The sequence below is a fragment of the Engystomops pustulosus genome, chromosome 6, assembly GCF_040894005.1.
Source record: "Engystomops pustulosus chromosome 6, aEngPut4.maternal, whole genome shotgun sequence".
In the NCBI taxonomy this organism is placed as follows: Eukaryota; Metazoa; Chordata; class Amphibia; order Anura; family Leptodactylidae; genus Engystomops; species Engystomops pustulosus.
This window is the reverse complement of record NC_092416.1, coordinates 126,845,661-126,871,570: the sequence shown is the minus strand read 5'-3', so window position 1 is coordinate 126,871,570 and position 25,910 is coordinate 126,845,661. Positions and strand designations below refer to the sequence as shown.

At 41.9% G+C, this 25,910-nt stretch overlaps 1 protein-coding gene across 4 annotated transcripts in view; it reads left to right on the top strand.

Annotated features, from left to right (window-relative positions):
* Positions 1 to 390: 390 nt before the first annotated feature.
* The window catches only part of SLCO4A1 (solute carrier organic anion transporter family member 4A1), a 59,196-nt gene continuing 33,676 nt past the window's right edge, over positions 391 to 25,910 (top strand). Inside the window, exons 1-6 of one of the 4 annotated variants that reach the window (XM_072110952.1) lie at positions 391 to 602; positions 11,946 to 12,819; positions 22,643 to 22,733; positions 22,969 to 23,090; positions 23,988 to 24,093; positions 24,391 to 24,545. In XM_072110952.1, the coding sequence (XP_071967053.1) occupies positions 12,024 to 12,819; positions 22,643 to 22,733; positions 22,969 to 23,090; positions 23,988 to 24,093; positions 24,391 to 24,545 (1,270 nt within the window). In that variant the 5' untranslated portion in view covers positions 391 to 602; positions 11,946 to 12,023. Of the gene's footprint in view, positions 603 to 3,515; positions 3,595 to 9,122; positions 9,252 to 11,122; positions 11,213 to 11,945; positions 12,820 to 22,642; positions 22,734 to 22,968; positions 23,091 to 23,987; positions 24,094 to 24,390; positions 24,546 to 25,910 lie in introns of those variants that run through there. The other 3 variants (XM_072110955.1, XM_072110954.1, XM_072110953.1) reach the window with 3 other exon arrangements.

Sequence of the window (25,910 nt, the reverse complement as noted above, 5' to 3'; positions counted from 1 at the left end):
TTGGTACCTTAGATTTAATGATACAGTTTAACATTGTGGCAGTCATGATGAATGACCAACTATGGTTTATCCATGACACTGATGATGGCTGTGTGACTGGCGTGTCAGCCATACATAGGTGATGTGGTCAGGAGCAGTGACGCACATGTAAAAGACATAAAACTATGCATTTAGCTCTTCCTATACCACATACCATAAGGGGCTTTTGCTCATTGAGAATAGAGAAGTGCATAGTAATGATCAGTGCTGCTGTACACATAGACCTCCCCTCAGATAGGAAAGACACAGATGCACAGCAGCACAGGCTGGGACGCACCTGCACCGGCTATCAGCTATTTCTAGCAGCAGGGCGGGAGCGCTGACGTCACACCTCATGATGCCGGCCAAATGTCACCGTGCTGTAAGGGGCTTGCCGAGGGAGAGCCGCTCATTGGCTGAGAAGTAGCAGGTGCTTTCTGAGAGAGGCTGAACGACACGTCAGTCAGGGAGGAGGGGCGGAGCGTGGTCTGTGAATGAGAGCAGAGTGTCGGAGATAGAGGAGAAGCAGAGGTGAGCGGGGAGGACCAGCACTTCTGCATCCGCATCATCACGACTAGATATAGGTATGTGCCATAGCCCCATCATATAGATGGATTATGTATATCCTCCCATTATCTATATCTCTTCCCTTTATTATATAGCTAACTGACATGGGTGGCATGTGCTAAATCTAGTGCAATATTTTCAATGGTTTGCAGGGGCATCATAGGCATGGCTACAAATTCACCCTCCACACACACAGATGGCCACAGTCAGTGCCCTAAAATGTCACTACCAATCTAGTGATTTATAATTCCCATATTGGGTATAGTATCAAGCTGGGCAGCGCTTTCCCTGCTCCTGGATTTATAAAGGCACATTCTTGCTTTCCGGTTTATCAATTTCTCACGTTTTTGATATTTCTGCTTGCTGTCAGTGAATGGGACCTCACCTGTTTATTTCCACAGGTTGGGAAACACTCATACTTCTCCAGACCGTCTAGGTCAGGCGCCTCAAACTCTGCTGGTTAAAGGGGCCGCATATATGATGCCATACAAACTTTTTGACCCCTTTAGTAGTGACCTAATCCCTCATCCTCTGTGGGCCATATGTTTGAGACTCATTTAATGCTCTTTTTACATTATTTGTTATTTTCCTGTTAAAATAAATCCTTATTTCTATAGCACTATCATAGTCCGCAGCCCTTTACAAATCATGGTCTGTTCCTCCAGATCCATCATATATATCATGATGGGCCTCATTTTATTTTAATGAGTCTATAAGGTTCCTTCCTGGCAGAGGTGCCATGAGAAATGTGATCAGAGACGACACTAAGCACATCAGCGGTACACATCTCTCTGCTGACTCAATAGTAGCAAATCCTCTCCTGTGAGAAGTTCAGCCTCTGGTATTTTTCCATTCACTGATCACAATCTACGTGAGTGCATGGTCTGATGTATTACTCACTTTGGATGATGTGATAATGCATGGGCTACAAGGGCGGCAAGTTCTGTTTTGGGGAGGAATACATAAGGTTGGGGAATTAACAATCTAACAATACAACTGCATAGTTTAAAGCTAAGGTTGGTGTCATGAATCAAGGTCAGTGGACCTGAACCCTCGGTTCCAAGGCTCCATAGCTATAGGGAATAAACTGATCAAACTTGGGCACAGAAGCAGCATAAATGGGCACTATAATGGCACAATAACACAATAATGCTAGACAACAGTATCTTTTAATGAGAGTGTAACATATCCAATGTCAAACTGAAAGGTTTGTGCAAAATTTGAAAAAAACAAAACACGGATGCCTTGTTTTTAAAACAGTGACACACCTATCCACAGGTTGTGTGTGGTATTGCAGACCAGCCAGTGTTGGACTGGCCCACCAGATTACCAGAGAATCCTTTGGTGGGCTCTGACTCAACTCAATACTGAACCCCATAGGTCTTGGTGGTATAATGAAGAGTGGGCCCCTAAAATTGATTTTCTCTGGTGGGCCTAAGGAAACCCAGTCCGACACTGAGCCCAGCCCTTTTTCATCTCAGATAAGTATAGCTGTAATAAGAAAGACAACACACGGACAAATGTGAAACTGATTCTCAATAAAGGGAAGCTTTTGTTTCTTTTGCTGTAAACCACTTTAAGGTTGGTGTGGGCCTTGTGTCCCCACATGTCCCTACATTCCTACAGTCCCTACAATCTTTGGTCTTATGGAGGTTTCCCTTCCTTCCTCTGACACCTCTGCTTGGCAGTCAATAACAGTAACCTTCTCCCTGATTTATGATATGACCATATGCTTGTTATGGTTGTGATCAGGGAATTCCCCCTAATATAGGATACAGGTCATAGGTGGATGCTTTGAGAATTTTGTATGCCGGGAAGTCTAATTCAGTAGTCACATTTTAGAGAAGAAGCAGCTACAGTAGTGTCTGCTTTACCTGAGCTTAAAGATCTATTCAGTGGGAGACCTAGGTAATTTCTCTAGCATCACCCTGTTCCGTTTCAACATGGTATTTATATCCTATACAAGACCTTATTCGGGTCCTGTATACCACCATACAATATTCTAATAAGTAGGCTGTGTACCAATTCTTCTCTCCCAGACTGATCCTTTGGGACAGCTGGGGGCAGATGGAAAAGAGAATAGATGCCCTGTCCAGAATATGCTGACAGGACACAGCTATTGCTCCACGTGGTGGATTCTTCTTCCACAGTAGTGCACAACATTGTATGTGTCAGACATGCTGATACTACCATGGTTATTCACACATCTGCCAGAGCGAAGTGTTGGAAAAGCTGAGGAAAAATTAATCACCCTAAAGGACTGATCTCAGCTGCAGAACAAAAACCACCAATTTGTTCTCTGGCACTAGACTGTACTATACTGTCTCTTTAAATAGTACCAGATGCCATTAACCCTAGATAGCCCAGTATATTTGGTAGAGCCTTAGAATATAACTTATGGGATTATACTATATTGATCTTGTGCATATCGCTATTTGCTTACTTGCTGATTCAATAGGATTTATGGACTTGGACCTTGAAAGTGCCAGGCACATGATGTAGTATTATTGATTATCTAGAATGATGGATGCACGCAAGTCTAATATAGGTCACAAAAGACCAGAGGGTGTACTAATAGTAAGCAGGGCCTTCTGTTTCTCAATGTTGCCTTATGGGGTCTGGATATGCCATCATTACATTTCCATTAGGTGCTATTACAAAATCATATCATTTAGAGTTGTGCGTTATATTCTATATTGAAATAAAATGAAAGACAGAAGGCCGGAGAAATCGCACCCCTTCTGCCATTCTCAACGCAACATATACCCCTATATTGCATCAGTACATTGCCCAGAGCAGGGCTTCTATCATCCTTTGTTGTTGTCTGCATTAATTTCATCTTTCTCGTCGGATGGGTTGTGCCAAGAGATCCAGCGCTCGCTGATTAGCTGTTCCCTGGCAGTTGAGCATCGTATGATGATGCCAGACACCGGAAGTCTGATGGATGGAGGTTACTATCGGTCAGGCACCTGCCTCCGTGTGATTCTACTGCTGCTCCTCTATCATGATGTGAGAGGAAGGAGATTATGACTGTATGAGGCAGAGATTATTACTTATTGTAAACTGGGATTTTTACCTGGTAGTACTAAGATTATATTTACTATTATAGAAACTGCCTATAAATATAATTCTATCTCAAACTCCAAGGAAGGAAGCAGCACTCCAATATAAATAGTGAATATTTATTCCACCAGTGGTAAGTGCTACATTTTGGCTGACTCTCTGCAGCCATTCTCAAGCATAGTGAAACAGTGATACAGGGCGGGTTTAAATACCCACAGGATGTGACATCATGATTACAAAAACAGGTGGTGTGATAATGAGTTGTTAAATCATGCTCAAAAAACATATATAAAAGGTATATACAGCATATCAATGTGCAATATTATTACATCATATGATCATAACACAATGTCGAGTGTACAGGAAAACAGTGTAGCCAATCGATAGTCCCCCGCACGCCGTCTAGCCACAGTGTGTAAACATCATGTTAACACATGTCCTGAACCCGTTGCTAAGCAACATGACACTGCACAGCGAATACAATCAAAAAAAGTAAATAAAGATAAGCTTTTTAGTTTTTTTATTGTATTCGCTGTGCAGTGTTATGTTGCTTAGCAACGGGTTCAGGACATGTGTTAACGTGATGTTTACACACGCGTCAACATGATGTTTACACACTGTGGCTAGACGGCGTGCGGGGGACTATCGATACACTGTTTTTTGTACACTCGACACTGTGTTATGATCATATGATAATATGCACATTGATATACTGTATATACCTTTTATATATGTTTTTTGAGCATGATTTAACAACTCATTATCACACCACCTGTTTTTGTAATCATGATGTCACATCCTGTGGGGGATTTAAACCCGCCCTGTATCACTGTTTCACTATGCTTGAGAATGGCTGCATAGAGTCAGCCGAAAGTAGCACTTACCACTGGTGGAATAAATATTCACTATTTATCTTGGAGTGCTGCTTCCTTCCTTGGAGTTTGTATGCATATGGGATCCTGAGTCAGTTCCTTGAAGCCTGCAGCCACATTGGATTTAATCCGGTTATCCACAGTGCTGCTCCTTCTACCTATTTATCTGATATAAGTCTATCTCATATGAAGCTGCCTGCTAGTCTATGTATCTTAGGCCCCTTTCACATGAATGTTATTTACTCTGTCCACAAACTAGGGCTTGTAGGTCCATTTTTTAACATTGTGTTTTTCACCAGTTTTTAGCCTGTTTTCTCATTCTGCTCCTGCAAAAAGGGTCTGCATTTTATCTGCACATCATCCAGTTTTGCAGATCCCCAAAATTGGAGGCTGGCTTAAATGATGGCATTGGCCTCTATCTATACATGTTTATCTAAAAATTTTAATCTAGACATACAGCTGTTGCATCTAAAACTTAACATGTGTAGTACTGTGTTAAGAGTTGCTGTATCGAAACATAGCAAGTATAATACTGTACTCTGAGCTACCATATCTAAACCTGGGCCGTTTCTACCAATAGGCGGGGCGGGCGACTGTATCTGCACACTGCCCCCAATATATATTTGTCCAGCACACTGCCCATAGTACATAAAAAATAAGCTCACCTTATGGCACTCCCCGCAGCTCAGCCCCCACACACACTATGACATGGCTGTGTCACTGCGTCATGACATCTTAGTGTGTGGTTGTGGGCAGAGCGCATGGACGTGTCTGAGTACTGAGTTTATTTTTGTTTATATGCTGGGGCAGTGTGCTGGTTACCTATATACTGGGGGCTTTGTGCTGGATACATATATACTGGGAGGCATTGTGCCCAAAATGAGAGAATTTTTTTCATGTTAAGCTGTTGTTCTGCACATTCATTGTTTGGATTCTTTGAAGCTTGTTTTCTCCCTGTGGTTACTAGTGCAGCGCTCCTGTCCTGCAAGGTTGTATACAGGTGCATCATAACATATATCTAAGGCCCCATGCACACAAACGTATAGAGGACATATTAAAACGGCCCAATATATACAACCGGCATATGGCCCTATGCATTCCAAAGGCAATACAGCCATCCATGTACATGGACATATTGTCCACCGTACTGTACCATGAGCGGGACATATAAAAATATAGAGCATGTCCTATTTTTCACTGCATTTCAGTTCCATATGGCCCACAGAACTCAATGGGGGCATATAAAATACGGGGTAAAAACCTTTTGCATATGGCTGTGCACTGTATCCTTCCATTTATAAATGCAGAAACAGTGGGAAGGACATTCTTTCAACCAGCAAATTGGCAGCTATCCATCATTTGCCAGCCAACCGTATTTTCTATGAATATGGTACAGATACAGTGCCATACGGTGCAATACGTTGCCATACGGTTGTAGTACGCCCCGTATTTATGGCCAGAATACAGCCTTATACACAGAATACGGTCGTGTGCATGAGGCCTTAAAGAGAGGGGCACAGTATATAGCTAATACAGGGGGCACATTATCTATCTATATTTATTACAGGGTGCACAGTATGAATTAAAAGGGGGGAGTGCATATATTAATTCATTATGGAGGTACTGTATACATGTAAATTAGAGGCCTCTGTACATATGTAAAATGATTTGGTATACTTTACATATGGTATGTATATAGGGATAAGAGGTTCTGGTACTGTGTTTCTGTATGAAGATTGGTTCTAGTACTGTACTTATGTGCTGAACTCCATACTTGTGCTGTATTTGTGTACTAAGCTTTGTTCTGATGAAGTATATATGTTAATCGCTATTATAATAATTCATGACAAGCACAATATTATAATTTGAAAGACACTGTAAATTTTAATTAAAGGGGGACACTGTATATGTTAGAATTAATTTGGGGAGAGCAATGTCTAACCTAACTTAAGCTACATTCACACAAACGTATGGGGGACGTACCTGTATATACGGCACCCTACCGTTCCGTAGCCGGGAGCAAGATAGGACATGTACTATCTTTCTCCAAAATACGGCACTGTGCGCAATGTTCCTCCATGGAGAGGGGCGGGGTGAGCAGTGCTCACCCCCTCCTCCTCTCCCTGGTGCCGACATGTGCCCTCAGTGCTACGGTACGGCGGGCACACGTTAATGTGAATGTAGCCTTATAATTATAAGTGCTGCATACACTATAATCCATACATAAATATGTGTCGCTGTTTATGCTTTAATCAAGGCGCATAATATATATATTTAAATTACCTGGGGGGAATTTTTTGAGGTTTACCCTGTGCAACAAAACTACCTAGAAACTGCCCTGATCTAAACTCGGGCAGCTGCTGTATCTAAACTTACCGTGTGTAATGTGGTATCCTGACTGTGTAACAAGAAATTCTATAGAATGAAACACTATAATACACTTCCTGTGAAGTGCATTTTAGCTAATGCCCATCTAAGCCAGTTGTGAATAAAATTGTTGTATCTAAACCTGTCATGTGTGACACAGAAGTCATTATTTTGCTTTCCCCATACCTGCCTGGGCTTATGAATAAGGGTTATTATTCTGCATTGGTCACAGTATGAGTTTTATCATTTCTCAGAAATTTGCAATCCAAATAAGTCTGTGGGTGATATAAAGCGCCAATGTTTTAATAATGTATTAATAGAACAATAGTATTGTGGCCTCTTAGTCATTGCCCTTCCTTTTAGTAACACATAACGAAACTTCCACATTGTGAAGTATAAAATGTAGGTTCCTTGTATGATGATACATATTTCTGCTCTTAGTTGCTGGAAAGGAAGTGGTCTGCACTTAAGGAAGATCTCACATTGACTGTTTATCATACACATAATGGAGACATCTTTGGCTGACCTCAGAGACACGCTATTTACTTGCCGGAACTACAAAAATGGCAGATTTGTTACTCATTTTACATTTAGATAAAGTTAATTGATACATTAGTCTACAAATATCAATCATATAAGCCAGCCCTATTATATAAATTAATAAAATATAGATAGGATATGACCTCACTCTATGGTTATTAAAGGGAACCTGTTACCACCAAACCCCACAATAAACCCTAAACAGTACCTTATAGTTTTCTGTGGCATTGGTGTTTTGGCACAAAAAAAGACTTTTATTATCCATCATTTTCTTATGAGATGCAGTCAAGGAGATGTGAGAGCTCTGGAATCCAGTTAAAGGGGATGTCCACTTTCAGCAAAGTATATATACAGTTTGTGCAATGAAAAGTTATACAATTTTCCAATATACTTCCTATATCAATACTGCATAGTTTTCTAGATTTCTGCTTGCTGTCATAAGCTTCTATGTTAACTTCTTCTGATCATGTGGTGTCACACAGGTGCACAGCTCTTAATATCATAAAGCTCTGATTACTGTCTGTGATACTAAGAACTTGTACTAACTACGGCACGGCGGGCACACATTCGTTCTAGTGGCCGTCAGGAGACGAGGAGCTTGACTGGATTCCAGCGCTCTCCTGCCCCTTTGACTGGATTCCAGCATTCTCCTGCCCCCTTGACTGGATTCCAGCGCTGTCCTGCCCCCTTGACTGGATTCCAGCGCTCTCCTGCCCCTTTGACTGGATTCCAGCGCTCTCCTGCCCCCTTGACTGGATTCCAGCGCTCTCCTGCCCCCTTGACTGGATTCCAGCGCTCTCCTGCCCCCTTGACTGGTTTCCAGCGCTCTCCTGCCCCCTTGACTGGATTCCAGCGCTCTCCTACCCCCTTGACTGGATTCCAACGCTCTCCTGCCCCCTTGACTGGATTCCAGCGCTCTCCTGCCCCCTTGACTGGATTCCAGCGCTCTCCTGCCCCCTTGACTGGATTCCAGCGCTCTCCTGCCCCCTTGACTGGATTCCAGCGCTCTCCTGCCCCCTTGACTGGATTCCAGCACTCTCCTGCCCCCTTGACTGGATTCCAGCGCTCTCCTGCCCCCTTGACTGGATTCCAGCGCTCTCCTGCCCCCTTGACTGGATTCCAGCATTCTCCTGCCCCCTTGACTTTCAGAAGAAATTGATGGGCAATGAAAGTTTTTTTTTTGTGCTGAAGGACCAATGCAGAGGAGTCTTACTGGCACCATTAGACCACAATTACAGTCATCTATAAGGTACTGTTTGAGGTTTATTGCGGGGTTTGTAGGTGGTAAGATCCCTTTAAGATTCCTGGATTATGCTTATAACAGGAACATCTGCCAACTGAGCAGAGGTAGCAGTCACACAGGACTGTGATGCCTGAGGAGATTTAAAGGTCTGTATGAAACTTAAAGGAAACCTACTATTTGATTTGATGGATTATGAAGCAGGGTTAATCCCTGAGATGAAAAAACAATTGGAACATACAGGACCTTGGGAAAGCTGGGTCTGGCTGGCTGCCTAGATAAACACATTAGACATAGTGCTTGTAATTACCAATGGAGGTAAGTCAAGACATGACTAATCAATCTGAGCTGGATCACTCATACACAGCAGCTGGGGGATGGGGCAGCAATTGATTATTCAGCCTTCAGGCACAACCCAGGGATTACATCATTCTCTCCTGCAGTGAAAAACTCACGTGCTAGGATATGCGCTGAACCAGCCATAGAAGCGAGAGAGTGTTATATCTGTTTTATCAGCCAAACCACTCAGCACAGGGATTAAACAAGATATTATCCTGCATCAGTGTTACTACAGCATTCTCAAGGTATGTTTGCTTCATACTGCATCAAATCAAATTGTAGATTTTCTTTAAGTAATATAAAAGGCTTGTGTCAGAACAAAAGGTGCATGTTAGGATAGGGAGCTATGTGTGAAATGCCTGAAACTTCAGGTTAGGGACTTGCAACAAAGATTAAAGTGAAGTGAGAGATGCTGCATTTCCTGCATTGGAGGTAGTTGCGGCCACTGATATGAAAGTGATGAAGAAACAGCAGGCTTACGTGTGTGGCTAGTTCCTGAACACATTGTGCTGGCAAAAAAATGTTTTTGGATTATTATGGGTTAATATGGATTATTAGATTTTTGGGAGTGAAATTTTACTGTAATATTACTATTAAATCTTAACCCTATAGTGCCTATGTTTTGGGTTTCCAGCCATCCCTATCTTAGGCATTTGTATTGAATTGCGGTTTGCAGATTATCGATCGCCATAGAAACAGTGCTGTAGAATCAGGTCTCTGAAATTTAGGAAACACCGCTGACTATTTTTAACCCATGCTGCCATATTTAACTTTCATGTCATTTAGCGAACAATCTCATCTGGTCCATTTTGCCTTAAGTAACATGGAAAATAAATGTAAAAAACAAGATAGGGCTCCAGTTTGGTCTGATCATCTGGGAAGGAGAAATATCTTCTAGGACACTATTACACATCAGTATTTGTAAGATAGAACCAGAAAGTGTAATGCAAAATCTCACCTGCAGCATAAATAGGCCCATCATGTAGGTTAATGCTGTGAGCTTTTCTGTCTTGTTTGATAGTGTAAAGGTTAATAGTTAATATTGATAAATGCAAAATAATGAACTTAAGCCTCAGGAGTTGTAATACTGCAAATACACTGAATGGTGTAAAATTTGGGCCTGCTGAACTATAGAAGGACCTGGGTATTCTGATTAGAGTTAAGCTAAGCTGCAGTACTCAATGTCCAACTGCACCTGCAAAAGAACAGAAAATGTCAGGGTATTTAAAGGAAACCTACCACTTGAAGTGGCAGGTTTAAGAAGAAAACACCGAGCACCAGCTCAGGGTGAGCTGGTGCCGGAGCTTATTTTTGTTAGTGTTTTAAACCACTGTATCGCGGTCTAAAACACTTTTTAAACTTTATAGCCGGCGCAGGGAGGTACACGCTCGGCGCTTACCATGCATGCGGCTCTCCTTCACTTCCTATGTAGCCGCGTGCACGGTCGCGCGCATGGTAAGCGCCGAGCACGTACCTCCCTGCGCCGGCTATAAAGTTTAAAAAGTGTTTTAAACCGCGATACAGCGGTTTAAAACACTAACAAAGATAAGCTCCGGCACCAGCTCACCCTGAGCTGGTGCTCTGTGTTTTCTTCTTAAACCTGCCATTTCAAGTGGTAGGTTTCCTTTAAAAAGGGATGTAATGATATTCCATTATAAAACGCTTGTAAGACTTACCTAGAGTATGGGATTCAATTTTCAATTCAAAAAGGATAAAATGGAGCTGGAGACACTTCAATGAAGATTGAAATGAAAGGACTATCTTATAATGAAAGGATAGAAAACTTGAGGTTATTTGTACTTGTACAAATATATGTCTTCAGTGCAAATATCTAGCACATAAGAGAACTACGCCGAAGATGAGGGGTATACATTACAGATGGAGGTAAGAAGGTTTAGACTCCTATGTAAGTAATGAAAAGTTATATATTTTTCCAAAATACTTTCTGTATCCATTCTCCATGGTTTTCAAGATCTCTGCTTGCTGATATTAAACAGGAAGCTTCATTGGTTACTTGCTGTGGATAAAAACCAGTCACTTGTCATGTGATGTCACACAGGTGCACGGCTTGTTATATCACACAGCTCTGATTACTGTGATACTAATGAGCTGTGCACCTGTGTGACATCACATGACAAATTTCTATCCACAGGAAGTAAACAATGAAGCTTCATGTTGAATGGCAGCAAGCAGAGATCTAACATTTGTAAGTAATTGATACAGAAAGTATATTGGAAAATGGTATAACCTTTTATTACACAATTAATTGAGATATCCAGTGCTAGTAATGGCAGGAAATATATGTTTTTTTATAATGACAAATTGCATTGATGGTTATATTTAATCCATGAATGAATGTTGATCACTATAGGCCTGTTAGGCTTCTTTGTAACAATCTTTGGGAGTTGGACTTCTGGAGGTAAATGATTATCTAGGGATTGTTCTCCGAAGTAGGTATTTTTAACCTTGCTAACTATGTAATGCATAGTTCTGTAGGAACATGCAGAATGTCATAGAATCCAAGGTTCTGACAGGAGAGGTGACTGACCTTTCTAAATACAATATAAGGCAGTGATGGCTAACCTATTGCAATGGTGCCAGAGGTGGCACTCAGAACCCTTTCTGTGGGCACTCAGGCCATCACCAGAGATGACTTCAGGTATCTTCCTGCAGTCCCAGACAGCCCAGGACTTGCTGTGCACAGAGGTATTTTAAAGTGACAGCTGTACCTGGGACTATTTTCTGCTTTATTGGTGTCCTCAGAGTACTGGTATCAATGAAAACTCTGACAGTGAAGGGAGTATAAATCACAAATTAAATTTCTGTGTTGGCACTTTGCGATAAATAAGCGGGTCTTTGTTGTAGTTTGGGCACTCGGTCTCTAAAAGGTTTGCCATCACTGATATAGGGGATATAATATTGATGTGTTTATTTTTCAGGTGTCATTTCTCTGAAGTCTACAGACCATTCAACCCTCTGGTGAAAGTAAGACTCACCCTAGCTTGTTTTATTGTGAAATGCCCCAACATCTATCCCCAGAAACTTCCTTCCATTCCAAGCAAGAACTTCTCTGTTTTTCCGAAGCTCCACAATCAATCAGCAACTATGACTTGGGCACTCCGGATAGCATTGAACAGGTCGACGCATTGCTGTCAAAGACACCCTCAGACTCTTGTACTGATCCACTGTACAAGAAGACCTCTACTAAGAATGCACTGTATGATGATGACCCCTGCGAGATTAAATTTATCCCATCAGACAATGAGAACCTGTGCGGCTGGGGAGCAATCAAACCATCCTGTTTACAGGTTTTTAATACATCCAAAGGCGTACTCTTATTCCTGTGTGTGGCTTCCTTTCTCCAAGGAATGGTGGTCAATGGTTTTATCAATACTGTCATCACCTCCATAGAGCGGAGGTTTGATCTGCATAGCTACCATACTGGATTGATTGCAAGCTCCTATGACATAGCAGCTTGCCTATGTTTGACATTTGTCAGCTACTTTGGGGGAAACGGACATAAACCGAGGTGGTTGGGCTGGGGAGTACTTATTATGGGAATTGGTTCCTTGGTGTTTGCACTACCACAGTTCACCACTAGTGTGTATGTCGTGAACCTTGCAGAAGAAACTGAAGTATGCTACTCTAATCATACTTATCAGGTCACAGAAAGTGCCTCAAGTCTATCTAACTACAGATATGTCTTCATGTTGGGACAGTTTCTCCATGGGATTGGTGCCACACCACTTTACACACTGGGTGTCACTTACCTAGATGAGAATGTTAAATCAAGCTACTCTCCTGTATACATTGGTGAGTATGGTATCCAGCAATGTTGGGGTCATGTAGACATTTTATGTTACTAACTTGTCCTTTGGGAATTTATTTATATCACTTCTAAGCCATTACATAGAGTTTATGTATACACTCATCACAGTCTGACTCTTAGTTAATTTCATGAGAAGAGATCCCCCCATACATGTTTCACAAGCATTTGATTTAATGGTGATGAAAAAAAAACGTTTGCAATGTGTAATAGGGGAAATGTATCAAAACGGTGCAAAATAGACGGGTGCACAGTTAGACCAGACAGCCTTCTGCTGCACCAGTGTGCCTGATGCTGGATTATAAAACTGTCTAGCTGTACTTTGCACCATTAACTCATCAAGAAAACTGTGGCACAATTTTTAAACGTCTGGATAGTTTTTGGCACACAGACTTTTTCCTGCAAAAGTTCTATTTGGATACCCCTCCCCCTCTGTCATACTTAAAGGGGTTTTCCCAGTAAAGATAATTCTTACATCTCGATCCCCTAGTGATGTTAACACAATAAAGATCATTTAACCCTTACTTCACAATTTTACTCAGTGTTATTGCTGTTTTAGCTCCTATCACTGTCTAGGCTGCTCAGTGTAAGTTTCCAGGGTGTGGGCGGGGCCTCTCTAAGCAAACACTTTATGACCCATCTCGATCTGTGGGGCAACAATGTGGGTTGGTGTAGATGCACTCTCATCTGGCTTCTGTACTAACTCACGTACACATAGAGAGAGATGAGAGTGAGATGCATGATGCCTTTTAGACACAGGCTGACAGAATTTTACACCATCCCCCCTGGATCCCTTATCTCCTTGTAGCTTGTAGTTTGCAGCTCCTCTCTCTCTGCTCGTCTCTGTCCTGGCAGGAAATGATTAGTGAGTGTCTCTGAGCTTCGTGCAGGGGGCGTGGCTATAGGAACACAGGAGAGAGTGAGAAATCTCATCTGCGCAATTTCACACAAAAATCCAAGATAATGTCCAACCCTAAGTCAGAAGTTACTGGGTCGTGTCTAAGGGAAACTGAAATTGTGTACAGCAGGACTGATAAAGACAGGTTGGAATTATATCTGTGAAATGTTGTATTAGAGATTGTGTTATTTTGTTATCCTGAATACATGTAAGAAACCTGTCTTTGTGGGAATACCCCTTAACAAATGTGGCGCAAGTCATTTTAGCCAGTTTTTTTCTGAGCAAATTACACCAAAATTTTCCTGCAGACAGTTTGATAAATATCATGCCCTTTTTTTCCTGATTTACAATTCAAATTGTGTCCGTGACACAGACAATGCACTCACATACACCAGGAAGAAGAAAATGCCATTGTGAAACTTTTATTTTGACTAGGCCATTATTTAGCTTCAACTGCAGAAGTCTAAATATGAGTCACAGTAAGCAGTGGAAAGTTTTAGGAAATAATCTAGAACATGCGGTAGTAATAAGTAAGATATGGGAACTAATGGTGACAGATGTATTTCTTTACAGGTATGGGACAGCTAAGTTCATTGTCAAGATAGGAAACTGTTAGACATGTGCTATATGTAATGAGACTGACATCTGCAAGACTGCCAGAAGCGACATCAAAAACCTGATAGCAAAGGTTTCTGGTTTTCTAGGGGTTTTCCCATAGATATATTTCCTCGGACTGCAGTGTATGTTACATGGGACTGCGTGTCTGGTGTGGGCTGAGTGTTATGTTACATGGGACTGCATGGCTGGTGCGGGCTGAGGTGTATGTTACATGGGACTGTGTGGCTGGTGCGGGCTGAGGTGTATGTTACATGGGACTGCGTGGCTGGTGCGGACTGCAGTGTATGTTACATGGGACTGCGTGTCTGGTGTGGGCTGAGTGGTATGTTACATGAGACTGCATGGCTGGTGCGGGTTGAGGTGTATGTTACATGGGACTGTGTGGCTGGTGCGGGCTGAGGTGTATGTTACATGGGACTGTGTGGCTGGTGCGGGCTGAATGGTATGTTACATGGGACTGCATGGCTGGTGCGGGCTGAGGTGTATGTTACATGGGGCTGTGTGGCTGGTGCGGGCTGAGGTGTATGTTACATGAGACTGTGTGGCTGGTGCGGGCTGAGGTGTATGTTACAATGGAATGTGTATCTGGTAGGGGTGAAGGTAGATCACCCAGACACAAAGTCTCATATAACATACACCTCAGTCGCCAGCAGCCATATAGTCTCATGTTACATACACCTCAGTCCCCAGCAGCCATACAGTCCCAAGTTACATATACCCAGTCCCCACCAGCCATACAGTCCAATGTAACAAACAGCTCAGTCCCCAACAGCCATACAGTCCCATGTAACATACACCTCAGTCCCCACCTGCCATACAGTCCCATGTATACAGCCGCTTACCTGTAAGTTCTCTCTTCTCCATGTGTAGTTTGTTCCCCTACTTCCTACACTGAGAGGAGACTTCAGGGGAGGCTCTGCCCCTTCCCATGATATCACAGGTCCTCCATTATAGGCTCTGGGGGTAGTAAGGGCTGCCTGGGCATGTGCCTGTGTGGTTCCCGTGAGCGATGCTCTGCAGTACTTCTGCAGCGCATCACTCCAGCCAGAGGCAGTCAGCTCACAGCTGAAACTCGGGTACCAGGAAGCAGTGTCCGGGGGCAGGGCTGCACATCTAGCGGTCACTGCAAGCTGACTGTCCCTGCCTAGCGCATCACTCACAGTTCCAGAGAGTGACAGTCGGCTCCCAGTCTGGGAGCGCTAGAAGCAGCACGTACGTCAAACATAGAAATGTCAGACATGGTCAGCTGGTGGGGGCCCCCTGGGTGGGGAAGATGGTGGCCCATTCTATAGGCCCCAGCTATAATATGGCCCTGGATACAATGAGTAGCAGATGATGGCCTTAAATTTTTCAGTAATTGCATATGCAACTTTCCATGGCAAGTGCTTGCTTAAAAGACATCTACCATTAGAGTTACTGAAGGCAGATGTCCCAATCTTACTTGCTCGTTATGTCTGTCGGGGGATGACCTCGCTTTTGGTATTTAAAAAATAAAATGGCTTTATAAAAAACTTCAAATGAACCAGGGGTGCTCCGGTCTACTCATCCTAAGTGCCGCTCGTCCCCCACAGTGTTCATAGCTGCCTGGTCTCCCCCACCAATCGTGAAATCAGTGAATTGATGGGTGGGACCAGGCTGCCATGAACACGGAGGGGGCAGAGCGGCACTAAGGATGAGTAGCATCTATTAGCAGGTGGTAGAACTGAGAGGCGCTCGGGTTACATAGAACGGAGCGCTTCCAGCTCATTGTGGCTGTTCCTGGACATACCAAAATCTAGGTAATCCCCTGACAGACGTAAAGAGCAATTAAGTTTGGGACAACTACCATCAGTAAAACTGTATATTTTATCATTCTAACCCCAGCCAGAATTTTTTTGGTCTCTGTGACAATTGGATTTTAAAAATGTTGGGTTGTCATAGGAAACCAGGATTAACAATAAATCTTCATTGGAGACCCCTGCAATAACTGTTATAGCTGATCATTGTAGCCTAAGGATAAAGTACAGTAAATTTCCAACAACCAGATATCCATTTGTAACTAGGGGTTGTCTGTAAGTCAGGTGTTCTTAAGTAGGGGGACCGCCTGTATATCAAACGCGAGCGCTTCCTGGTTTTATGATGTCACCTTGGCGGGTGGGGATTGCAAGGCGACATCCACCTGCTGACATCACAGGAACAATTTGATTGGTCCTGCGATGTTGATCGCTGCCACTGGCCAGTCAATGACGGATTGTGTCATGATTGGTCTATGTCATGACAGATTGGGGCAGATTTACTTACCCGTTCCATTCGCGATCCAGCGGCGCGTTCTCCGCGGTGGATTCGGGTGTTCCGGCGATTCACTAAGGCAGTTCCTCCGATGTCCACCAGGTGTCACTGCTGCGCTGAAGTCCGTCGAGGTCCGCCGGAGTTCACAATCCACTGCCGGGTGATGTAAGCGCGTGTCCAGCGACACTTTTTTTTTAAAATGCGGCTGTTTCTCCGAATCCGTCGGGTTTTCGTTCGGCCACGCCCCCCCCCCCCCCGATTTCCGACGCGTGCACGCCGATGCCAATGCGCCACAATCCGATGGCAAAAAATCGGTGCAAATTGGAAATATTCGGGTAACACGTCGGGAAAACGTGAATCGGCCGCTTAGTAAATGACCCCCATTTTGTCATGACAGATAATGTCATGACATATGTAAGTCAGGACAGATCCCCCACTCTCCAACCCCACCATTCTGCATTTGTTGGTGTTGGAGAGATACTTGGGATCTGTCCTGTAGGTACAGTTACACAATCACTATTACACTTTCCTTGCATTATTCCCACACCGTCCGTTTTTCCTTGTGTTATGCCTCCCATTGTCCGTTTTTCCTCCCCCCCCTCCCAACTGCACTCATAAGTTTTGCTCTCAGACCCATCTCAGACAGTGTGTCTGCGGGATTTACTAGTTAGAACGTAGAAATGCTGAACATGAACATGAACAATGTACATTCAACATAAAAGCAACATCTGGGTTCAGCCTAAGAAGCACAATTCAAGCACACTGTCATCAGGAACAAGTACCATGTATTTTGCCATTAAACTATGCTCATTTCCAGTCCCAAGCATTGAGGTCTAGAGGCATATGCTTATAGGGTGAAAATCCTCCCCACTGCGCTTAACGCAAATGTTAACGCAAATTAAAAGCAGCTTGGCCTAAGCTGAGTCAGCTCTCAGTGTCCATATATGTGTTAGTGCCAAATTAAAACTAAGGCTGGTAAATAAAGTATAAAGAACCATGTAATTACGATAGTCAGAACACACAATGACCTGTCAAAGGGTTGGAATTATAGCACTTACTTATAAATACATATTTCAATGACACAAAAAAACGGAACAAAGATATCTTTCAGAACCTGAATAAAGGTAACAAAGATATTAAAGAGAGATAAATCTAAGTGTACCACTGTCAATGGGTGGTATGAGAATAGGGCAGGATAGGGCAGAATTAACGTAGAAAAAAACAAATATGTTAGTAGCTCACCAGTTCATGTAATGAGTAAGAGTGGCGCACGACACTAGAAACGCATCGGAAGTTATGCTGCCGTTTTCATCTTTTAAAGTGCGGTTTGTTATATAGGAAGCAGATTTTTACGATATGGAATAATTTTGGATATATATCACGTTGGAATAAAGTTGGATGTTTTTATGAAATGGATTCATTTTTGTGTTCTATACGGCATAATTACCTTGTGATTGGAAGAACAGATGTAAAAGTGCCCACCTGGCAAGCCATGGCTCTATTCCCTTGTATTGGAGTTCCAGAACAACCATCTTGGGCAGTTCCCCTGACTGGTCCGGTTGCAGTTAAACTTCCAGTAATCAGACACTTATCCACTTATGTGAATAAGTGGTATACTAATAAATAATATAACAGGCAGTAAAACCACAGTTCTAAATGAACCCATCCATACATATAATATGGCTGACAAACACAATATTATCACAGCCAAAAATCCATATATCAGACAGACAATAAATAATTCGAGAACATATGAAGAAGTAGAAAATAATGGAAACAAGATAAGGAAATCCAGAAGATGCAGGACACAACATATATAAACACCCACACTATATCTGGAAAAGAAGAACCAACCTGCAGACTGGTAAAACATGGTTGACAGGCCCCTCCCGGCATTACATGCAGCGGACTACAGAACTCAAAAATAACATATAAAGAGAAATAATCTAAAAACTTTTAGTATTATAAGTATTATCTGCCACTAATCAGTTCCTTTCCTGTGTAACAAAGTTTATGACATAACCACATGTATAAATTGTAATACTACCCATGTAGTATACTTAAAGAGAACCCGTCATGCAAAATAACCCCCTAATCTAAATATATTTTCATATTCTGCCATTAGAGAGCATTGCCTCTATCCCTTCATTGTCGCTCTACATGACTGTAAACCTAAGCAATGAGGTCCTAAAGCTGTATGCAAATGACCCGTGAAATGTCCAATGAAGCATTAGCATATTCAAGCTGTCCACCTTATTCATGAGTGGGAGGCACAGCCATACCCCAGTGCATGACTGACAGCCTGTATAATGGTGTGAGACTGTATAATGATGTGCTTCCTGGTGCTGGTGGCCACAACCCCTGCAGCCTGTGTGTGTGTATAGGAGAGATACAGCAGCTCCAGGCAGCCATGTTACAGCAGAACATGTCAGATTCATGTGTAGCTGATGTCTGTGTCTCTCACATGTATATTAGGAGGATGCAGCATGTCAGCAGATGCAGCACACACACTAGCAATGCTTTACTATACATTACACACAGACATGAGCAGGGGGAGGAGAGGGGAGGGGTAACAGGGGTGACATCACTGCCTCTGACCATGTGACCAGCCTCATTTACATAATAACGAAAAGATTTTGCAATGATTAATGTATGAATTGACTAGATAAAGGCTCGGATGGGATCCTTGTGAGCTGCTCCAACAGGTAGTAGTGACAGGACTAGCGACACAGACCTGATGACAGGTGTCTTTTAATAACCAGTACAACATGTTAAAAACAATATGTGGGCTGTATAATAAACATTAGGAACACTAATTTAACCAACATTTCTGCCGCCTTGAGACACTTCCGCAAAGTTCATCAAGGAGATGTAAGTTCATTTATATGGAAAGGGATAGAGAAGGTGAAAAAACCCATTAGGGGAGGGGTTTATAGAAAAAAGTTAATGAATAGGGAAACATTAAGAATGTTGGTACCCTTGTTCTTACCTGTTTAGGAAAGTATTTTATCTTTCATAAGGTTTTATACACCAATGGTAGACCACACTCGTACCGGCGGAGTTAGTCTTGTCATGTGATGGCTGTCACGTGTTCACAACATCACACACTGTTAGAGAGTCCGGTCTTTAAATAGATTCAAGATCATACATGAAAGTAGACCATGATTAAGCTTGCATAAGTGAAACGCGTAGGTCGTTTTCCTGAGATGCCATGTCATGTATAATTATGCACTTTGCCATGAAAAATGCTTTTAATGGAATGCAATGAAGAAAAAATCTATTGGATAACATTCTCTTGAAACACTTTCTAAAGTTTGTGTTAAAAACTTTTAGTAATACAAAAGATGTCAGATTTGCAGCCAAAAACACTTATGGATATCTCCCGGGCAACTGTAACGTCCAATATAATTGTTGCAAAGGATATCAAAGGATTTATGTGCTATTCCAGGCGAAAAAAAAAAAGAATTTAAAGACAAGAGATTCCCCTTAAATTGTGTTTCCAGGATAAGCGCCAGGTTTTTGGGATCTGGGAGGCGCAATAGTAATGTTTTTTTAATTTGTTGGTAATACATTTTAAGTGTTTTAGGTGGATGTGTGCTGCTTTAAGCCAATTTTCAATTTTTGTGCTTTCCTCCCTGCCTTCTAAAACATATATAAGTTATTGTCACTTTTTCTACTTCCATCTAATGTCAAGTAGCAGTGGAAAAAACACAGTCTGCCATATTCTTTTTTGATTAAGATACATTTTTTGAGGGAACTATGTAGTATTTATTGGTTATGTTTTTGGGGTACATACAAATATTTTGAAAACTTCAACCTTTGAGGGGAAGGTTATTAGGCAACAAACACTCCTTAAATTAAATTAGATTTCAGAGCATAATAAAGAATCATTTGGTTCCTAGAAATTATATAAATTAGTTAAATACACCCTACCTCTTGCTGTCCCCATTAGTGCCTCCTCACAAATCCTCTGCCTTGTACCTTACTGCCTGAACCCAGACCACGAAGATGTCCAAGCACTTAGGGCAGAAGGGACAGGACTGGGAATGACTAAGGTACATTTAAGGGTTTTAAAGGGTACCTGTATCAGTGATTTGGGACACTAAACAACTTACGGACCAGTGGTTTAGTGTTCCAAATTTCCCTCTATGATTTATGAAATGTGCGCCAAAAACCCCCCAAACTTTATACTCCCCACCCTTCACAATCCTTCGGTGCCTGCATATTGCGAGTAGTGAAAATGGCGTAGTACTCCACTGCTTCGCTATCCAAGCACCATAGGTATAGCCTTTACTTGACTTCCGGCGAGAGGAGGTGCCGGAGCGGGGTATTGAGATATCAGTCTGATGTGCCTCATCTGACTCGCATCTAGGAGTGTAAAAGTAAGTTTTTTTCTTTTCCTCCACCCACAGCCCTCATAAAGGTCAGCTTGGGACTGTTAACCACAATTCCATAGTTGATTTAGGGTCTCAAATATTTAATCTTTCTTTAAGATGGTACAAAACTGAAAGTGAGGCACCTCTGAGGAGGATGGGGTTTGGTGGGAATGTTTGGAACTGACTAAAGTGGGATGAGTGTGATTGGGTAGGTACTAACCTAATGAGTTACTGGGGGATGGGGTGTGTGCAGAACTGTATAAGGATCATCTTTAGGGTTAGGGACAAAAGGACTATCTCTAAGGTTGGTGATCACTCATTTTGGACTTTTTCTTCAGGAATTTTAAGCAGAATTTGCATCTGAAGCTCCTAACAGAGTTTCTAGTGCAGATGTTTCTATAACTTATGAGAAACATCTTGGAACTGGGGGCTGTACAATATTCACCAAGGGATGTTTGAGGGATTGGGTTCCCTCAGGCTTACTACGATGGAAATGATCCATATAAGGGAAGATTTTTTTCTCCTTTTATCCTGCATCGTGGATGCCTTAAAGAGGACTTGTCACCAGATTTTGACCACCCTGACTTACAATGCCTGCTGATAAAAGGTTACTCCCATATCACCTAAAGTTAGCTGCCAGATTACAGATATTTCTGATATGCAAATTAGCTTTTCTGACAGACTGGCAGTGAACCACAGCCCATTATTCTGACTGACAGCTCTGTGCCTCTTCAAATCACTGCCCTGCCTCCTTGTACTTAGGGACTGTCTGCTAATATTGAACTAAAGACATCTAAAGCTCGATGTATAGATGGAAAATATTGGGGCACATATACTAACCCGGTCCCGTCGAGATCCCCAATCCGGACTGAGCGACGAGGATGAACTGAAGATCATGCGCCCAAAAACCCTGCATGTGCCGCTTCCCTGATCAGGTCCGCCGGAGTTCACCTTGTATGTAAGTGCTTGGCTTGCGACACAATTTTGCAGTTAAATCCCATGGTTTGTCCGAATCCGTCGGATCATCCGACGACCCGCCCCCGATTTGTGTCGCATGAAAGCCGAAGTGATTGCACCAAAATCAGATTGCGATTGCGAAACCCCTTTTAAATCCCTGTCCCAGCAACGCAAAACGGGATGTCAGGATGTCTGACGAAAGTGCGGTCCGCGGGGCCCTTAGTAAATGAGACCCATTTTGTCAATTCTTACAGTTTCTTGTGTTACATTCATGACATGTGACCAGAGTGACATAATCACAGGTCCTTTAGCCCTCTAATAATAGCAAACTGTACCCCAAGTATGTGATTACATGAAATCACAGCAGCCTCAATGGAGGATGCAGAGGAGTAGAAGTCTATGGAGGCTGCTGTGACTTCAATTGTTTAGACTCAGAGGTAGGCCAATTTGAGGTGGAGGCACCCCTTACTTGTGACTCGCTGTGCCCACTGATGAATGATACAATTTCTAGTTTGAGTTATCATCAATTCTGAAAACTGTTGTATTTTGTCATGTGTGTACAGTAGGCTAGCACAGATGGCACCTGCTATGCTTTGTTCTCTTTCCAGGGAAGTTGACTTGTATCACAATAGTGATACAATATTATTTTAATGTAATCATTCTGTGTCACTTCTCCCTTTCTCTCATGCATAGGTATATTTTACACGGCTGCCATAGTTGGACCCGCAGTTGGCTACCTGTTAGGAGGATTTTTTCTAAATATGTACACAGAACTCAGCAGTCCGTAAGTCATTTAACTTGTGACTTTTTTCCCTGGTTTTTACACTAAAGCCTTTTCCAAACCCTATCCCATTGTAATATGTTATGATTTTGGACCTTTTACTTGCCATGTATAAAACTTGTCATCTTAGGCGCCAAGACAGAAGTACATGAACAATGTCTGCAGGCTCTAACTTTCATATAATATTGTATTATTCTGCAGTTCACTTACATATTGCTTTACCTATGTTTTATTTCAGCACTGATCTTACTCCTGAGAATCCCTTATGGGTCGGGGCCTGGTGGATTGGCTTCCTGGGTGCTGGAGCAGCTGCATTCCTCATCTCCTTCCCAATACTGGGATATCCACAGCAGCTGCCAGGTGAAGTTATTTATCAGTGGCCATAGATAAGATACATTTACCTTTATCCTCCTTTCCCCTCCCTGAGTACATAACAAATGAGATCACCATACAAGGTCTCTTCTTCTCATGTGGAGTTTGGGGAAGTATTTTGTGTATATGTGTATAAAAGAATGCCTATTACAATATACTATAGGTACAATTGTCAAATGGATTTCCTAAAGAGATCCAATAAAAAAAAATAGTTTTCATCAGCTCACCTGCATGATGGAATCAGGTGTAGGGTTCCCATCTAGTGCAAGAGACCATGCAGCAGGATGGAAACAAACATGGACCGGTTCCAAGGTTCATGAAGTTAGGCACAAAATATGCAAAAAAATATCATCCAGCACTGATCCAAAGGGTAAAAATTAAAAACTCCTACATTTATTAGACATGGTTAAAACATGGTGATGACTGGGTAACACAGAGATATTTCAGAGGCACTTACTGATAGATCCAGGCACCATGACTGTGGTACTGTTCTTATATTTGTTATCTATGGCCTCATCTTCAACTTTTAAAATTGTTCTAATGAACCTGAAGTGCTCTAGGGGCATTACCAGAGCCCCTCGTTGCTGTAGCTCTACAGACTGTTACACTGTGCAGGAGCACATTCCCTCTCCCGCTTTCTCTGTGTGAGATTACGGCAGGCAGAAGGAGAAGGGAAGTATCAAGGGAGCAGGGAGGAGGGGAGACGTGTTCCTGCACATTGTAACAGCCTGTAAAGCTACAGCAGGAAGTAATGTAACTTCACAGGCTGCAAGCCACCTGCTGTGTCCCCACTTGGCGTGGAGATTGCATGAAGGGGGCAACAATCATGATTACTGGAGTAAATATGTCTCCAATTGATCTAATTGTTAACATGTATTTTTTCAGGTTCTCAGCGCTATGTGGTAATGAGAGTATCGGAGGCTCATCAGGTGAAGGATGACAGTCACAAGCCGGGCCCTGATTTTGGGAAGACAATCAAAGATCTGCCAAAGTATGAGGTTTAGGTTAATATTCTTAGTCATATGAATTTTAAGATTTCCCATGGATGGTCTTCTTGTACAGAGAGTTTCTTAAACACATTACACATGTGGGTTATACTGATTTTCATAGAGACAGAAGGGTTAATCACACATAGGACATTGATCTAAACTAATAAGGTCTTTGTTTTCGGTTCTTCAAAATACAAGCAGTATATGATGGATCCTTCAGCCTAGACAAGAACACTGCTTGCTTTGCAAGTATCAAACATCCCATCTAAATGTTCTCTCCTAAATGTTTTACCTCATAGGTCAGTATTGATGCTTCTCAAAAACCCTACATTTATTTTCCTGTGCTTAGCTGGTGCAACAGAAGCTACTCTCATCACAGGAGTGTCAACATTCGGACCAAAGTTTCTAGAGTCGCAATTTAGTCTGAGTGCGTCAGAAGCTGCTACTCTATTTGGTAAGTCCATGTAATTTCTAGATAATATAGAAACATTATTTCTAGGTATGTTGTGAGAAATCGGGGTAAAAAGAACAGCCATAGCGTTTCCGTAATTCTTCGTAAGAGGAATCATCTGACTTATAACCTATATTCTGAGACCACATGATAAGAACTGCAGTAGCAACAGACCTGTGGATGGAAATAATATTACAAAGCTGATTTGAAATGCAGATATAATGTTTCTTATCTCAATATCTGTCAAACTAAGTTTTTTTCACTTTCTGTCGTATCTGCTGTATTTAAAAGAGTTTTATTTATCTGGATAACTTTGGTCCCATGAAATTGTTACTATATAATGAATGAGGGTTTGGCATTTTGGACACCTATCCCTTACTTAGTGTATGAGGTTGCTGTAAAGCGTAAACTAAAGCGTAACCGTTATTATGGACAGAAGAAGAAAACTACAATCAGTGATTAAGTTATGTGGTTTTATTGAGTCAACATTTGAGCTACAATCCCTTTAATATATCTTCATAGCCAAATATTTTTGAGCTGCAGTGCTCAACATTTCCATCATAGATTTTAAATTCCAATATAAGATAGTTGCTTTCAATCAAGTTGCTGTATTCAATACTAGTTCTATATGCATCCTGCTCTTGAGCTCCCTCTAGTGGTGTCCGAGGAGTGATAGCATTTCATCATTTAATTCTAGACAAAAAGGGAATATCTAAAGGATATTAAGCATCAGACAAACAAACCATTAACCACTTAAGTAGTATGCTAAACAATTAGTACATCATTTTGTGTGGACATTCAGTTTCCTAACTTTATTAAACATTGTTAATAACAATCACATCCTTTTTGCCTATTTTTTACCAGGGCTAGGTATCAAACAAAGACCTCACATTTTTATCCCATTTTACTCATCTGAATATAATAGAACACCATTAAATAGAGTCTTAAATACACAATTAATAAAACTTAATTTACTTTGCTTTTAATGTCTGATAAAATATATTAACAATAAAACATGTCATGATTCCAAAATTTACAATAGTCGTATAGCCGGTAAGTCACATAACAAAAGTGGCAAGAAGACACTTGTTAAATGCAAAGTTGCCAGTCAGTTATATGTTACACGGGGGCTCAAAACCTCACAAAATATGGCATAATCCTATGTATCCAGCCTAATAGCTGCTGTACCATCCAATCCCATATCACACCTTATACATATAATCAAAGACTGATGGGAATTCCTTAGACATGTTAAAAAACAACACTGTTGGCGCCCAACACGCGTTTCACAGATCTATGCTTCCTTAGACGTTATCAAACACAGAGTGTGTCCATTAAGTGGCCACCAGAGTGCCTTACAGTAGCTGT